The 18,411-nt window shown below is 45.4% G+C and overlaps 1 protein-coding gene across 4 annotated transcripts in view; it reads right to left on the bottom strand.

Annotated features, from left to right (window-relative positions):
* The window catches only part of myo7aa (myosin VIIAa), a 127,690-nt gene that overhangs the window by 41,663 nt on the left and 67,616 nt on the right, over window positions 1-18,411 (bottom strand). For all 4 annotated transcript variants that reach the window (XR_010975184.1, XM_068033109.1, XM_068033110.1 and 1 more), the window contains exons 29-34: window positions 16,599-16,772; window positions 8,560-8,787; window positions 7,783-7,953; window positions 5,146-5,263; window positions 3,604-3,730; window positions 548-717 (exon numbers count right to left, since the gene is read on the bottom strand). Coding sequence is in view for 3 of the 4 variants with exons in the window: in XM_068033109.1 (XP_067889210.1) it covers window positions 548-717; window positions 3,604-3,730; window positions 5,146-5,263; window positions 7,783-7,953; window positions 8,560-8,787; window positions 16,599-16,772 (988 nt within the window). In the remaining variant the exon portion in view is untranslated. The remainder of the gene's footprint in view (window positions 1-547; window positions 718-3,603; window positions 3,731-5,145; window positions 5,264-7,782; window positions 7,954-8,559; window positions 8,788-16,598; window positions 16,773-18,411) is intronic.

The following is an 18,411-nucleotide window of genomic DNA, read 5'->3' as shown; positions in this document are numbered from 1 at the left end:
GTGCCTATCCCTGGGGGAGTGGCTCCTTGGTGGTAGAATAAGGGGGGGGCCAGTGCTCCTGAGCCACTTTAAGACCCCTTCCCCAGCTGCTGATTCAGGAAAATGGATATAGCTGCAGCCGCAGACTTTCCCTCCACAAAGGCAGTCTGGTAGCTATGGCCATTGTTATTCTCAAAGATTTTAAAAGTGCCGAGAGGACACTTCCACCTTGAGGCACCATCTCTCTCCTCAACCAGCATTGGCAAATTGCAGCTTTCTCACTGCTGGAGAGCCTCGAGCGTCAGGAGCCTGCCCACTGTGTAAGGTCCCCCCACCAAGGCCTTCTAAGAATAAAGACGGAGTTTTCCTGTGGGTTGGGATTGGACAGGACAAGAGAGAAAGTGCCTTGGTGCCAAATGACAAACAAAATCAAGACTCTGCACACTCCTGATTTAGGCAAGTATTAAAGGCCATCCCAGCAGTTTGCACCATCACTTGAACCCTTGGATTACTGACTACAGAAAGCAGAGTTAAGAGCACACGTTACCTCCAGCTCATTCTTACTCACCAGGGTTAGGGTTATCTTGCAGAGCTACAACAAACTTTGACCTCCTCCTGAGCCCCTCCAGGAAAGTCACCACAAGGTCCCGGATATCCTCTGCATTGTTGGAGGTGAAGGTGTACTCATCGCCTTTAATGGTTGCCAGTGTGAAGCTCTGTCCTTGCATTTTGCCTCCCCTAGAATCCAAATGAGACGACTTTTCAGCAGTAACACTAACCTGATATTTCAGCTGTATCCCTTCTCCCCTCCCCTCTCAATAGGACAGGGCCATGAACTTGCTCCAAGTTCTACTTCAAAGATGCTTTGGTTTCTCTCTCCTCTTCTCCTGAACGTGTTGCTCTCATTTGCAGGAAGGCTCCACAGGCATCAGGTACCTTCTAATGTCACACTTAAATAATTATTGTGGCAGCTTCAGTTGAGCACCAACTACAAGGGGCATCACACACAAGACCAATTCTGTTCTTGATGAATGCCCACAATTGCAATTCCAGCATGGTAGGTATCAAGTTGATTGAGTTTTCCCTCTCCCACCCCGGGCGTACATACAGCCAATCCCTCGGCTAGGATCTGAAAGCGTGCCTCGGTGACAAAAAAAAAAAATAGCAGCACTAAGCTTGTCCGGTAGGACTTTCACTTGCCCTTACCTGGAATCAATTTTGCTTTCCCTCCCTACTTGAGTGGCAACTCAATTCAGGGTTCAAAGAGTGATGCCCTTTCATTACATTTGGGATAGGCAAGGATACTTTGAAAATATTCTTTGAAAACTGGTGAAAGTCTAGTCTAATTTAGAGATCACGTAAAAGCTGTACTCTCAAGCTTCTGCAATCTATCCAACACACACCAAATCCCATCCCCCCCCATCTCGCCGGTACTCACTGACTAAGTCTAGAAACACACAATTTAAAAATTCTCACCCTAGTTCTCAAAACTCTCCATGGCTTCACCCCTTCCCTTCTCTAACCTCTTCCAGTCCTACATTTCTCCACGATCTTGACACACGTCCAACTCTGGTCTCTTGCGTATCCCCGATATTCTTTGCTCATGTCTTCAGCTGTTCTAGGGCCTTAGCTCTGAAATTTCCTCCCTGAACCTCTCCACATCAAGGTGCTCATTAAAGTCTACCTTTTTGACCAAGTTTTTGGTCACCTGTCCTCATAACTCTTGTGGCTGGGTGACAAATTTTACCTTATAAATCAAAGCTATGAAGCAAGCACTTTGGGATGTTTTATGATGTCAAAAGCACTATACAAATACAAGTGGTTGTATCTTAAGGATCTATGAAAACCTTCTACTGATCAGCCATGATCTAACTGAATGGCAAAGCAGGCTCGAGGGGCTGAATGGGCTATTCCTGTTCTTAGGTTTCCCTTTGTCTTCCCTCATACCAGGTGTTGCTGGGCCACAGCCTTCCTACAGTCAATAAAGCAACATCTACCAATGTAGCCCTTGATCCAGATGTTGGGAATTGCGTGGGAGAATATAGGCCGAGCAACAGAAGATTCTCCCCGATTTCCAATCCTGGTGGAGTGTTAACAGACCTCAGCATTGCTGAGACTTTGAACTCACCCTGTGGAAAAAACCATGGCAACAAACAAGTTAGCACTCAGTGGCACAGTCCACCAGGGTTTCAAATCAGCTGAAGCTTTTAGGTATTATTGTGATAAACAACTTTGAAGTTGAAGAACAATTGAGACCTTTCATCATCCTCTTACTTTTCTCAATACAAATGATACAATTTTATGACCTGTATGGTAATTGTGTCTTACTTGAAATTGGCCTGAAAAAAAAAAATCAAAGTTCAATTTATTTTGTTTGGTGCCCTTCAGGTCGAGGGATGTTAATTCTGGGCAACACAATTTCTGTTATTTCAAGCATCAAGTAACCTCAGAGCAGGTAAAAGCTCCTTCTAGCTGTTGCCCTAATAAGAAGGATCAATCCCAAACTCAGGGGAAGTTATCCCATTTCCCAAAACAAACACCTTGTAGCCTGTCCAAGTAAGAACGATGAGAGCCTCACCAGGGACAGTTTTGCATCGTCAATGAAATCCCACCCAAAACTGGATTGAGACTTCCCTCAAATTTAAGGGGAAAGCTAGGTTAAACCTTGGTTCGATCACAATTGGAGTTCTGTGAACAGTTCTGCTCTCAGTGTTATAACAATGATGTAGAGGGACTGGAGATGGTGCAAAAAACATTTACTACAATGATACCAAAACTGACAGATTGAGCCCATCAGGAAAGATTGAACAGCCTGGGGCTCTTTTCTCCAGAAAAAGACAAAGAAAACTGAGGCAGGTCTTCCAGATTCTGAAAGGTTAGACACAGAGAAGATATTTCCACTTGTGGGGCAAGAATAGATCGGGGACCCCTAAATATAAGACAGTCGCTAATAAATCCAATAGAGAATTCAGGAGAAATTTCTTCACCCGGGGAGTGGTTAAATGTGAAACGTGCAACTACAGGGAGCAGTTGAGGTGAATAGTGTAGATGCATTTAATGGGAAGCTAGATCCGTGCACAAGGAATAGAAGGATATGCTAATAGTGTGACATGAGGTAGTGTGTGAGGAGGCTGTGGTGAATAAACACAGGCATAGATCATTTGGGCTAAATTCTCCATTTCTGTCGTGTACATTCACTCCATGTAAACAAAAAAATACTTTTTTTTTTTGAACACTGCAATTTGTGCACTGGCTAAAATGATGGTGGAAGCAGATTCAATAGCAACATTTGAAAGAAAATGATAAATTTGAAGGGGAAAAGTTTATCTGACTGAGGGGAAAGAGCAGGGGAGTTGATCTAATTGGGTAGCTCTATCAAAGAGCCAGCAGAGGCATGATGGGCTGAATGGCCTCCTACTGTGCTATATTATTCTGACCCTTAATACCAATAAGAGATAGCAACCCCATTCTTTTTTCACTGATTTAAACCAGGTCCTAAAGGTGAAAAGCCAGTGCTGAATCCACTGCCATCCAGGAACCCCTGCACAAAGCTATAACATCCAATATCGTTCCTCATTCAAATTTCTCAGCCACCTGTTTTTAGATTCCAGCCCACTTACTTACTTGCTGCTGGTAACCGCAGTGATTTCTGGGAAGGAAAGTTCCAGAAGGACTTGCTCCTGTTCATCAACAAAGTAAACACCAGTCCAGTTGACAGCTACAATCACATCATTCTTTGGTAGACTTGGGCCTAAAGCAAAAAGGAAAAATGAAAAATCAGTAACTAAACATCACCAGCCCAGCTAATGGGTCCGTGCCTTAACGTATAAATTTCCCCTCTCACACAAGCGGGAGAGAATTCGGAACAGTCCTCGGTCCAGCAACTTCAGAGCATTTCACCTCAGTACTTTCTCTTATAAAAAAAAAAGTCTTGCATTTAGATAATGCCTTTCAGGATCACCAGATGTCTCAAAGCTCTTTACTCCCAACAAAGTACTTTTTGAAGTGTAGTCACTGTTGTAATGTAGGAAATGCCACAGCCAATTTGTGCACAGGAAGCTCCCACAAACAGCAATGTGATAATGACCACATGATCTGTTTTTGTGATGTTGATTTAAGAATAAATATTGGCCGGGACACTGGGGATAACTCTCCGGCTCTTCTTCGAAATAGTGCTGTAGGATCTTGTATGTTCACCCCCAAAGGGGGCTTTGGTTTAACATCTCATCTGAAATACAGCACCTCCGACAGTGCAGCACTCCCTCAGCACTGCACTGGAAAATCAACCTTGATTTTTTTTGCTCAAACTCTAGCATGTGACTTGAACCCCCCCAACCTTCCAATTCTGAGAAAAGAGTGCTACCAACTGAGATACAAGCATACGACTCACGCTCAGTACTAAGTAGGGGCAGCAAGAGGTCACATCATGACTAATCTTAAAAAGTGTGTCGAGTTATCTTGAAGTTATTAGTTTAATAACTCTCCTGTGAAGTGCCTCGGGAAGCTTTACTACATTGTAGGTGCCACGCAAATGGAAATTGATGTTCTTATTGGGGCCAAAATGGAAACTAAATTGGGAATAAAACATTGTGCACAAAAAGCAAAATGTTGCAAATGATGGAAACCTGAAATAAAAAAATGGAAAATTCTGGAAACAACTCAAGTCAATTAGCATCAGTGGAGAGAAAAGAAAAAGTCAACTTCAGATATAGATAGACCTTCCCCAGAACTGAAAAAAAAAATCACAAAATAATACATTCAGGTCAAAAAAAAAAAACACTTAGGCTCCTCTTTTCGGACAGAAGAGGAAGACATTTGGCATATTGCCAGCTCCCTCTGATGTGTGTTGATTCTCTGCACTCCTCGAGGGTGAGGGAGAGGGGAAGAGATTGCATTTTATGAAAAAGGTAAGCCATCAAGCAGCATTGCCCATGCTAACTCCTGGGCTTGTTTTAATCGTCTGAAAAAGGGTTAAAAAAAAAATTTATACTTCATGGTTTCCAGGGAAGGGACAAAGAGCCTGGTCCTGATGTACGCGGCATCATGAGTGTGGCACAGGCTTAATGGACCAGTTGCTCTTTACCTGCCAGTACTTTTGTAAAGTACATTCATATCATCATATACCATGGAGCTTTAGAAATATGATAATTCATATTTTTAACAAACCTGAAAATTTGAAGGCCTCATAAAATCGAGAAAAGAGCAAAGGCCACTTGAAGCGAGCGAAGTCCACAACCTCTTCCTTCACATTCTGAGGGTCAATCCTCTTCTGGGTGTACACTCCCTAAAAAGAGAGAGAGATTTAAAAAAGTGGTATTTAATGCATTGTACATGCAAGATTAACAAAACGCATTCACAATGCAAGGCAGCTTCATTGCCCAGTGTCGAGACTTCAAATAATTCCAGAACCAAAATAATACAGGATGCTAAAATTGGAGAGTGTTGCTGGTTAGTCTACCCCCCATGTCTAGCACTTGTCAGTCAGACACGGAGATTTAACACAATATGGGGTAGGGGATAGATGCTTTCCATCAGGTGAACTGAGATGAAGGGAAAAACTAGACATTTGGACATTTTAGGCTTGAGAAGGCAACTAAGGGGGGACCTAAACTGAATTACATAGAAGTTACAGTACAGAAACAGGCCATTTGGCCCAACAGATCTATGCTGGCAATCATACTCCACTTATATCTTCCTATTCCTTTCATCTTCATTTATTTAGCTTCTCCTTAAATGCATTGATAATTCTTCTTAACTACTTATGGTAGCAAGTTTCACATTTTCACCACTCTCTGGGTGAGGATGTTCCTCCTGAATTCCCTACTGGAATTATTAGTGACTATCTTATATTCATGTCCCCTAGTTTTGGGCTCCCCAAGTTGAAACTCTCTACATCTACCCTACCAAACACCTTTATAATTTTGAAGTCACTCCTCAGCCTTCTCCTTTCTACAGAAGAGCTCCAGCCTGTTCTATCTGTCCCAATACTTATAACCTCAGTTCTCACGGTATTGTGAATCTTCAGGTGGTATACAAGAGTAATTGGTAAAGAAAGGGAGATCTGAAATACTGATTCACACAACAGCTTGCATTTATATAGCGCTCTTAACATAGTAAAACATCCCCAAAGCACATCACAGAAGCGATAGCAGATAAAATTTAGTAAATTTTAGTAAACTATTTAGTGAAAATTTAGTAAACTATAAAAGGATGACAGGCCCAAACTAGGGAAAGGCAAATTTAGGACTGAATCTAGCAAGTTGTTGTCAATCCATGGAATGGATGTCCAGGTAAGGTAGTGGAGGCAAAAAAAAATTAATTTAACAACTGAATGTCACAATTTGGAGCAGAATTGATAGGTTCCTTCTGGATAGAGGAGTTGAATGTCCTTCTTCACCTATATTTATTTTGTGACGTGAACGCAACTCTCAAACCACCACTTTCTTCCCCAAGCATAGATTGGAATGATTGTAGTGTAGCAATCTATTTGGTCAATAGAGGGCATCAGTATGCTTTGCAACAAATGACAGGCTGTTGTCGAGTTCCCAACCTCGTTAAGGACAGAGGAGAGGGAAATCACAGTGAACGAGAGAGAACATCTACATTAGATTAAAACTATCCCACTGACCAAACTTCCCTTCTTCAATTGTACGGACATCAAGTCTTGTACCATACGAGGATGTGACTTCATTTCATGGCTTAATTTTGACAACCAATTAATCCTTTGGTTATTTATATTTTATGGAGTTGCCAACTCTGATTGGATGTAGCCCTGGAGGTTTCAGAACATCCAACAGCCTCAACCCCACACCAATTGGAAAGCAAACGAACTCATCATTGGCTGTCTGGATAATTCTCAACTGTTAATCAAAAACTTTCTTTCATCTTCAATATTCTACTTAAGAATATAAGAAATAGGAGTTGTGGGCCATTTGTCCCCTCGAGCCTGCTTTGCCACGCAAGGTCATGGTTGACCTGATTGTGGCCTGAGCTCCACTTTCCTGCCTTCACCCCTCATAACCCTTGACCCCCTTGTAATCAAAAATTTGAATATATCCAAGGATGAAGTGGGCAATGACCCAGCCTCCACTGCTCTCTGGAGTAGCAAATTCCAAAGATTAACAACACGCAAAAAAGAAATTCCTCATCTGTCTTAAAAAAGGAGGCCCCTTATTTTGAAACTGTGCCCCCGAGATCCAGAAACCCCCACGAGGGGAAACATCCTCTCATCTACCCTGCCAAACCCCTCAGAATCTTATATGTTTCAGTAAGATCACCTCTCATTCTAAATTCCAATGAGGATAGGCCTAACCTGCTCAACCTTTCCTCACAAGACAAACCCTTCGTCTCAGGAATCAGCCTAGTGAACCTTCTCTGAACTGCTTCCAATGCAATTCTTTAAGGCTAAGAAATGAAGTTGCTCAAAGAAAATGAAATATAATTTAATATCCTGTGACTGATCCTGAAGGGCTGTTCACAGCACTACCTTGGAGAATTAGCATTAACTTCTGGAGACCCCAGGAGAATCCTAGAGGGTTGGCAATGCTAATGTCATAGCTTTTTTTTTCAAAAACATGGCTCCTTATTAACATTTTAATATAAAAGAATTTCAACAACTTTTATTTCAATAGGGCCTCTAACAGAGAAACATCCCAAGGTACTTCACAGGAATGTAAGTAAACAAAATATGACAATGAGCCACATGACGAGATCCCCCAACAATGTCTGCCTATTGGATAAATCCATCAGGTCCTTGGCATGCAGCCTCTGGATTCCATTAGCACGTGTGCTGGACGAACACACCTTTTTGTGAGCTGCGATGATGTATTGAGCCCACTTTTCCAACGTTTTGGAGGAGCTGATATCTCGGTCGGGAATGTAAGACGGGATTAAGCTCATGAGTCGCTCGAGGATTATCTCAGATCCGTAATCCACGTAGTACTGCTGTGAGGCCAGTTCAGCCAGGTCTTCCTCCTAATGGGGGATGGGGGGGGTGGGGGAAATTGAAGTTAGAGGAAGCACAAAACCTGGTTAGTAGAAGTAGTTTAATCCAGAGTGTCCAACAAATGCAAAATGGCAAATCAAACCAGACCGTGGTTATTAATTTTTAAACTTAATTTATAATTTATTTATAATTTATATATAATTTATAATTTTTTATTTATAATTTATAAATTTATAATTATAATTTATAAGATCTGGACATTACTGGCAAGGCTGGCATTTATTACCCACCTCTAGTCTCCACAGCTAAATGGGTTGCTATACCACCTCAGAGGCCAGTTGAGAATAGTTTGCCGAACTGAGCAATGGACGCAACCATTAACGGACGTTAATCTTGACTTTTGATCCTTATAAAGATGATATCAAATTCTCAAGTGTTCCAGTCAACACCAGGCTTTATAATTTAGGCTAAAATTTAAACCACTAGACATATTCAGTCATATTTACAATACTAAACCACAAATGAATTCACCCTCCCACCAAATTAGATAGCACAGAAACAGGCCATTCAGCCCATCAAGTCTGCTTTGAGGAATACCTGGTGTAGGTATGCTTCCCGGTGGAGGTTAGACTCACCTTGTCACACCTGTACTCTCCAAACTTGACGCCCCTCACTGTCTGTTGGTAAATTAGGTTGGTCGCCACCATGTCCTCACTGGGGTCATGCCAGGGCGTGAAGATCTCCTTGCGGAAGAAGAGGCGCCAAGGTGCATTTCGCTCTTGTGCGCCCTGCTCCTTGGCATACTGCTCGCACTGGGAGACGGCATCCATCACGTAATCATTCCCACTGCCAAGGGAGGAGACCTACAGAGAGGGCAGTTAGCAGATCAAACAAACCATGAACATCCTAAACAAATCTGGATGCAGGAGTGTAGTGATTATGCTACTGGATAAAAGAAAACGAGCTATGACTTACACTCATCTTTGGTGAAACCACATCTCGAATACTGTGTGCAGTTTTGGTCTTTTCATTTAAGGAAGGCTGTAAATTCATTGGAGACGGTTTACTAGATTGATACCTGGAATGAGCAGGTTGTCTTGAGGAAAGGTTGGACAGACTGGGCTTGTTTTCACTGGAGTATAGAAGAGCGAGGGGAGACTTGATTGAAGTTTATAAAGATCCTGAACGGTCTTGACAAGGTGGATGTGGAGAGGATGTTTCCTCTTGTGGGCGAGTCCAGAACTAGAGGGCACGGTTTTAAAATTAGGGGTCACCCTTTTAGGACAGAGATGAGGAGAAATCTTGCCTAGGAGGGTTGTGCGACTTTGGAACACTCTGCCTTGGAAGGCGGTGGAGGCGGGGTCACTGAATATTTTTAAGGCAGAAGTAGATTGATTCCCTTGCCCGACAAGAAACTAAGGTTATCAGGAGTAGATGGGAATGTGGAATTTGAGACACACACAGATCAGCCGTCTTACTGAATGGCAGAGTAGGCTCGAGGGGCCGAATGGCCGACTTCTGCTCCGAATTCGAATGTTCATATGTTCGTAACAACCACCTGCATTTATATAGCACCTTGAAAACATCCCTTCACAAGACCATAAACAAAATTCAGCCACATAAAGAGATATTAGGACTGATGAAAAATGTGAACAATGACTAAGGTTTTAAGAAGCATCGTAGGGGACGTGCGGAGGTGGGGCAATTCCAGCATTTAGGGATGATAGCTAAAGGCATGGTCATCACGTGTGGGGTGAAGAAAATTGGGGATACGAAAGAGGCCCAAACTGGAGGAGCACAGATAGTCACCTTGCAAGAGACTTCCACATGTGGTGGGAGATCTGAATTAGAGGCTGCAAATAAAGGCAATTACTACTAAAAACAGGAAATTCCATAAAACTTCTTTAGAGAATGGTTAGAACATGGAACAAAGAACAAACAGTACAGCACAAGAATAAGCCATTCAGCCCTCCAAGCTTGCGCCGAACTTGATGCCTGTCTAAACTAAAACCTTCTGCACTTCCGGGGACCGTATCCCTCCATTCCCATCCTATTCATGTATTTGTAAAGATGCCTCTGAGACGTCGCTATCGTACCTACTTCCACCACCTCCCCCAGCAGCAAGTTCCAGGCACTCACCACCCTCTGTGTAAAGAACTTGCCTCGCACATCCCCTCTAAACTTTGCCCCTCGCACCTTCAACCTATGTCCCCTAGTAACTGACTCTTCCACCCTGGGAAAAAGCTTATGACTATCCACTCTGTCCATGCCGCTTATAACTTTGTAAACCTCTATCATGTCGCCCCTCCACCTCCGTCGTTCCAGTGAAAACAATCAGAGTTCATCCAACCTCTCCTCATAGCCAATGCCCTCCAGAACAGGCAACATGCTGGTAAACCTCCTCTGTACCCTCTCCAAAACCTCCATGTCCTTCTGGTAGTGTGGCGACCAGAATTGCACGCAATATTCTAAGTGTGGCCTAACTAAGGTTCTGTACAGCTGCAGCGTGACTTGCCAATTTTTATACTCTATGCCCCGACCAATGAAGGCAAGCATGCCATATGCCTTCTTGACTACCTTATCCACCTGCGTTGCCACTTTCAGTGACCTGTGGACCTGTACGCCCAGATCTCTCTGCCTGTCAATACTCCTAAGGGTTCTGCCATTTACTGTATACCTCCCACCTGCATTAGACCTTCCAAAATGCATTACCTCACATTTGTTTGGATTAAACTCCATCTGCCATTTTTCCGCCCAAGTCTCCAACCGATCTATATCCTGCTGTATCCTCTGACAATCCTCATCACTACCCGCAACTCCACCAACCTTTGTGTCGTCCACAAACTTACTAATCAGACCAGCTACCTTTTTCTCCAAATCATTTATATAAGACATGACCCAGACTATCTACACTCCCTTCCCTAGACTCATCATCTACCAAGTCCTTCTCTTTGGTGAATACTGATGCAAAGTACTCATTTAGTACCTCGCCCATTTCCTCTGGCTCCACACATAGATTCCCTCCTCTGTCCTTGAGTGGGCCAACCCTTTCCCTAGTTACCCTCTTTCTCTTTATATATGTATAAAAAGCCTTGGGACTCTCCTTAATCCTGTTTGCCAATGACTTTTCATGAACCCTTTTGAATCCTGACTCCTTGCTCAAGTTCCTTCCTACTTTTTTTTTTATATCCCTCAAGGGCTTCGTCCGTTCCCAGCCTTCAAGCCCTTACGAATGCTTCCTTTTTCTTTTTGACTAGGCTCACAATATCCCTCGTTATCCAAAGTTTCCGAAACTTGCCAGACTTATCCTTCTTCCTCACAGGAACATGCTGGTCCTATATTCTAATCAACTGACTTTTGAAAGAATCCCACGTCAGATGTTGCTTTACCCTCAAACAGCCGCCCCCAATCTAAATTCTTCAGTTCCTGCCTAATATTGTTATAATTAGCCTTCCCCCAATTTAGCACCTTCACCCGAGGACTACTCTTATCCTTATCCACAAGTACCTTAAAACTTACGGAATTATGGTCACTGTTCCCGAAATGCTCCCCGACTGAAACTTCGACCACCTGGCCAGGCTCATTCCCCAATACCAGGTCCAGTACGGCCCCTTCCCTAGTTGGACTGTCTACATATTGTTTCAAGAAGCCCTCCTGGATGCTCCTTACAAATTCTGCCCCATCCAAGCCCCTAGCACTAAGTGAGTCCCAGTCAATATAGGGGAAGTTAAAATCACCCACCACTACAACCCTGTTACCTTTACATCTTTCCAAAATCTGTCTACATATCCGCTCCTCTACCTCCCGCTGGCTGTTGGGAGGCCTGTAGTAAACCCCCAACATCGTGACTGCACCCTTCCTATTCCTGAGCTCCATCCATATTGCTTCGCTGCATGACCCCTCCGAGGTGTCCTCCTGCAGTACAGCTGAGATATTCTCCTGAACCAGTAATGCAACTCCCCCACCCCTTTTACATCCCCCTCTATCCCGCCTGAAGCTTCTAAATCCCGGAACATTTAGCTGCCAATCCGGTCCTTCCCTCAACCAAGTCTCTGTAATAGCAACAACATCATAGTTCCAAGTACTAATCCAAGCTCTAAGTTCATCTGCCTTAACTGTTAGATTTCTCGCATTGAAACAAATGCAATTCAGACCACCAGTCCCACTGTGCTCAGCAGGGGTAGGCGGTGGCGTAGTGGTATCACTGGACTAGTAACCCAGGGTATTTCTCTGGGAACATGGGTTCGAATCCCACCACAGCAGAAGGTGGCATCTGAATTTAATTAATAAATCTGGAATTTAAAGCTAGTCTAATGATGGCCATGAAACCATTGTCGATTGGTGTAAAAGCCCATCTGGTTCACTAATGTCCTTCAGGGAAGGAAATCTGCTGTCCTTACCTGGTCTGGCCGACATGTGACTCCAGACCCACAGCAATGTGGTTGACTCTTACATGCCCTCTGAAATGGCCTAGCAAGCCACTCAGTTGTATCTAACCGCTACGAAGTCAATAAAAAGGAATGAAACCGAACGGACCACCCGGCATCGACCTCGGCACCGGAAATGACAACTGCAAACCCAGCCTGGTCGATCCTGCAAAGTCCTCCTTACTAACATCTGGGGGCTTGTGCCAAAGTTGGGAGAGCTGTCCCACAGACTAGTCAAGCAACAGCCTGACAGTCATATTCATGGAATCCTACCTTACAGACAATGTCCCAGACACTGCCATCACTATCCCCGGGTATGTCCTGTCCCACTGGCAGGACAGACCCACCAGAGGTGGTGGCACAGCAGTATACAGTAGGGAGGGCGTTTCCCTGGGAGTCCTCAACATTGACTCCAGACCCCATGAAGTCTCACGGCATCAGGTCAAACATGGGCAAGGTAACCACCTACTGATTACCACCTACCGCCCTCCCTCAGCTGATGTCTCAGTGCTCCACCATGTTGAACACCACTTGAAGGAAGCACTGAGGGTGACAAGGGCACAAAATGTACGCTGGGTGGGGGACTTCAATGTCCATCACCAAGAGTGGCTCAGTAGCACCACTACTGACTGAGCTGGCCGAGTACGAAAGGACATAGCTGCTAGACTGGGTCTGCGGCAGGTGGTGGGGGAACCAACACGAGGTAAAAACATACTTGACCTCGTCCTCACCAATCTGCCTGCCGCAGATGCTTCTGTCCATGACTGTGTTGGGAAGAGTGACAACCGCACAGTCCTTGTGGAGACGAAGTCCCGCCTTCACATTGAGGATACCCTCCTTCATGTTGTGTGGCACTATCACCGTGCTAAATGGGATAGATTTCGAACAGATCTAGCAATGCAAAAGCGTGCATCCATGAGGTGCTGTGGGCCATCAGCAGCAGCAGAATTGTACTCATCCACAATCTGCAACCTCATGGCCTGGCATATCCCCCACTCTACCATTACCATCAAGTCAGGAAACCAACTCTGGTTCAATGAAGAGTGCAGGAGGGCATGCCAGGAGCAGCACCAGACATCTCAAAATGAGGTGTCAACCTGGTGAAGCTACAACCCAGGACTACTTGCATGCCAAACTGCGTAAGCAGCATGCAATAGATAGAGCTAAGCGATCCCATAACCAATGGATCAGATCTAAGCTCTGCAGTCCTGCCACATCCAGCCGTGAATGGTGGTGGACAATTAAGCAACTAACTGGAGGAGGTGGCTCCACAAATGTCCCCATCCTCAATGATGGGGCAGCCCAGCACATCAGTGCTAAAGATAAGGCTGAAGTATTTGCAACAATCTTCAGCCAGAAGTGCCGAGTTGATGATCCATCTCGGCCTCCTCCTGATGTCCCCAGCATCACAGATGCCAGACTTCAGCCAATTCAATTCACTCCCCGTGATATCACAAAACGACTGAAGGCACTGGATACTGCAAAAGCAATGGGACCTGACAACATTCTGGCAATAGTACTGAAGACCTGTGCTCCAGAATTTGCTGCGCCCCTAGCCAAACTGTTCCAGTACATCTGCAACACTGGCATCTACCCTGCAATGTGGAAAATTGCCCAGGTATGTCCTGTACACAAAAAGCAGGACAAGTCCAATCCGGCCAATTACTGCCCCATCAGTCTACTCTCAATCATCAGTAAAGCGATGGAAGGTGTCATCAACAGTGCCATCAAGCGACACTTGCTTCGTAATAACCTGCTCAGTGACGCTCAGTTTGGGTTCTGCCAGGGCCACTCAACTCCTGACCTCATTACAGCCTTGGTTCAAACATGGACAAAAGAGCTGAACTCAGGAGGTGAGATGAGTGTGACTGCCCTTGACATGAAGGCAGCATTTGACCAAGTATGGCATCAAGGAGCTCTAGCAAAACTGAGGTCAATGGGAATCAGGGGGAAAACTCTCCGCTGGCTGGAGTCATATCTAGTGCAAAGGAAGATGGCTGTGGTTGTTGGAGGTCAATCATCTGAGCTCCAGGACATCACTGCAGGAGTTCCTCAGGGTAGTGTCCTAGGCCCAACCATCTTCAGCTGCTTCATCAATGACCTTCCTTCAATCATAAGGTCAGAAGTGGGGATGTTCGCTGACGATTGCACAATGTTCAGCACCATTCGTGACTCCTCAGATACTGAAACAGTCCGTGTAGAAATGCAGCAAGACCTGGACAACATCCAGGCTTGGGCTGAGAAGTGGCAAATAACATTTGCGCCACACAAGTGCCAGGCAATGACCATCTCCAACAAGAGAGAATCTAACCATCTCCCCTTGACATTCAACGGCATTACCATCGCTGAATCCCCCACTATCAACATCCAGGGGGCTACCATTGACCAGAAACTGAACTGGAGTAGCCGTATAAATACTGTGGCTACAAGAGCAGGTCAGAGGTTAGAAATCCAGAGGCGAGTAACTCTCCTCCTGACTCCCCACAGCCTGTCCACCATCTATAACACACAAGTCAGGAGTGTGATGGAATACTCTCCACTTGCCTGGATGGATGCAACTCCAACAACACAAGAAGCTCGACACCATGCAGGACAAAGCAGCCCGCTTGATTGGCACCCCATCTACAAACATTCACTCCCTCCACCACCGCACACAGTGTGTACCATCTACAAAATGCACTGCAGCAATGCACCAAGGCTCCTTTTAGACAGCACCTTCCAAACCCGCGACCTCTACCAACTAGAAGGACAAGGGCAGCAAATACATGGGAACACCACCTGCAAGTTCCCCTCCAAATCGCACACCATCCTGACTTGGAACTATATCGCCGTTCCTTCACTGTCGCTGGGTCAAAATCCTGCAACTCCCTTCCTAACAGCACTGTGGGTGTACCTACCCCCCCCCCCCATGGACTGCAGCGGTTCAAGAAGGCAGCTCACCACCACCTTCTCAAGGGCAATTAGGGATGGGCAATAAATGCTGGCCTGGCCAGTGATGCCTACATCCCATGAATGAATAAAAAAAAAAATTCCCTGTCTGCTCTTCCTCTTAGTCTTACTGGCCTTATTCACTAGTTCCCCTTCATTTATTTCACCAGCTGTCCTACTGCTCTGGTTCCCACCCCCCTGCCACGCTAGTTTAAACCCTCCTGAGTGACGCTAGCAAACCTCGCAGCCAGGATATTTGTGCCCCTCCAGTTTAGATGCAACCCGTCCTTCTTGTACAGGTCCCATCTGTCCCTGAAGAGATCCCAATGGTCCAGATATCTGAAACCCTCACTCCTATACCAGCTGTTCAGCCACGTGTTTAGCTGCACTATCTTTCTATTTCTAGCCTCACTGGCATGTGGCACAGGGAGTAATCCTGAGATTACAACCCTTGAGGTGCTGTTTTTTTAAACTTTCTATCTTACTCCCTAAACTCCCCCTGCAGGACCTAGTCACACTTCCTGCCTACGTCATTAATACCGATGTGTACCACAACCTCTGGCTGTTCACCCTCCCCCTTCAGAATGCCCCCTGGCCATTCAGAGACATCCTTGACCCTGGCACCAGTGTGCCAACATACCATCCTGGAGTCTCTTTCACGTCCACAGATACGCCTATCTGTGCCCCTGACTATAGAGTCCCCTATAACTATTGCTCTTCTGCGCTTTGTCCCTCCCTGCTGAACAACAGTGCCAGCCGTGGTGCCACTGCTCTGGCTGCTGCTGTTTTCCCCTGATAGGCCATCCCCCCCAACAGTATCCAAAACGGTATACTTGTTAGAGAGGGGGATAGCCACAGGGGATTCCTGCACTGACTGCCTGCCCCTTCTAGCGGTCACCTATCTATCTGCCTGCACCTTGGGTGTAACCACGTCTCTAAAACTCCTGTCTATGACACTTTCCGCCGCCTGCATGCTCCTAAGTGCATCCAATTGCTGCTCCAACCGATCCATGCGGTCTGTGAGGAGCTGCAACTGGGTACACTTCCTGCAGATGTAGTCGTCCAGAACGCTGGAAGCGTCACGGACCTCCCACATCTCTCAGGTGAATCTCGCAGGAACTCACTAATAAGTAATTGAGGCTTCCCTTTAAAGACACTTGTTAGATAAGCACATGAGGGAGAAAGGAATAGAAGGATATGTTGACAGGGTTTAGATGAAGTGTGGTGCATGTACTCCAGCACAGGTCGACTGGCCCATTTTTGTACTTAAAACACTCTATAAATGGGAGGAGGGACTGTGCAATTTTGGTCATACATACCTTGTCAAACAAAGCAATATAGAGAGAAAATCCAAAGCGATCCTTCAGGCCTATCTTGTCAGCTAGTGAGTTGCACAGCTCTTTAGCTGTCGTGGCAGAGTCAGTCAGGAGGGTCTTTGTTGTTCCATCCATGAAGGTAACAGGCAGCATGATTGGCTTCTTCGACTTTGTGGCCTGTTAGGACGAGGAAAAAAAAAAGTTTATCAAAGCTAGACAACAAAGAAAAAAAAATAGAAAAAGGTCACGCTGATCAAGCTCAACAAGTGGACTCGCTAACACAGGAACTGGTTGAGGCGAATAGCTTGGATGCTTTCAAAAGAAAACTGGATGAGTCCAAGAGAGGGGAGGGAGTAGAAAGATTTGCTGAGAGGCTGAGATGAGGTCAATGGAATGGGAGATGCGTGTGTAGTGTAAGCACCAGCACACAGTCTAGTTATGCCGAATGACCTCGGTGTATTATCCATATTACACAAATTAGAGGTTATACTGAATTTTTTCCTTCCCTTAATCGTGTAAGCATCCATAGGCACTCTTTCTTACCCCACCTGACGAGGCTAACCCCACAGATCCTCCCTCCCTCCCTCCAAGGTTAGCTCTTTGTTCAATATCATTGCTGGCAGCACCATTAAGACCTCGTAAAAGGGAATTATTTTTTTTTTTATTATTCGTTCAGAGGATGTGAGCGTCACAAACAATGCCAGCAATGTTGCCCATCTGTAATGGTCCTCGAAAAGGTGGTGGTGAGCCACCTTCGTGAACTGCTGCAGTCCATGTGGTGTAGATCCATCCACAGTGCTGTTGGGGGAGGGGGGGGGTGGGTGGGGGGCTGGGGTGGTGCAGGGAGTTCCAGGATTTTGACCCAGCGCCAGTGAAGGAACAGTGATATACATCCAAGTCAGGATGGTGTGGCATGGAGGGGAACCTGCAGGTGGTGGTGTTCCCATGCAACTGCTGCCCTTGTCCTTCTAGGTGGTAGAGGTCAAGGGTTTGGAAGTTGTTGCCAGAGGAGCCTTGGTGAGTTGCTGCAGTGCATCTTGTAGATGGTACACACTGCTGCCACTGTGCATCAGTGCTGGAGGGAGTGAATGTTGAAGGTGGTGGATGGGGTGACAAATCAAGTGGGCAGCTTTGTCCTGGATGGTATCAAGCTTCTTGAATGTTGTTGGAGCTGCACCCATCCAGGCATGTGGAAAAGTATTCCAACACACTCCTGACTTGTGCTCTGTAGATGGTGGACAGGCATTGGGGAAACAGGAGACGAGTTACTGACCTGCACTTGTAGCCACAGCATTTATATTGCTGGTCCAGTTCCGTTTCTGGTCAATGGTAACCCCCTAGGATGTTGATAGTGGGGGATTCAGGGATGGTAATGCCGTTGAACATCAAGGGGAGATGGTTAGATTCTGTCTTGTTGGAGATGGTCATTGCCTGACAAGTGCGCGACGTCCAGGTCTTGCTCATGTGGGCACACACTGCTTCAGTTCCCGAGTAGTCGCAAATGGTACTGAACACATGGACGCAATTTTATGGTGGCTCAATAATTTTCAGTCAACTCACTTAAGATTGTAATACCAAGAGACCTCAAGAAAAGGCCATTTGACCTTCCCAGCTCTGCCAAGTAAATTCCATTTCATTTTCCTTCCACCTAAAACCTGAGTAAAATCAAAGAATCTACACAGTCTCCTTTTGATTGGACTGACCAAGACAGTATCCAGAATAAAATCTATTCCATAAATTGGAGAAGTGTGAAGGACAGAAAGCAGGAATAGAAAATTCTTTAAGGTTTACAGGCTTATTTGTTTTCCTACCAGAA

This window comes from Heterodontus francisci, chromosome 6 (assembly GCF_036365525.1).
Source record: "Heterodontus francisci isolate sHetFra1 chromosome 6, sHetFra1.hap1, whole genome shotgun sequence".
Taxonomy (NCBI): domain Eukaryota; kingdom Metazoa; phylum Chordata; class Chondrichthyes; order Heterodontiformes; family Heterodontidae; genus Heterodontus; species Heterodontus francisci.
The sequence above is the reverse complement of the archived record's forward strand: the minus strand, read 5'-3'. Positions and strand labels throughout refer to the sequence as shown.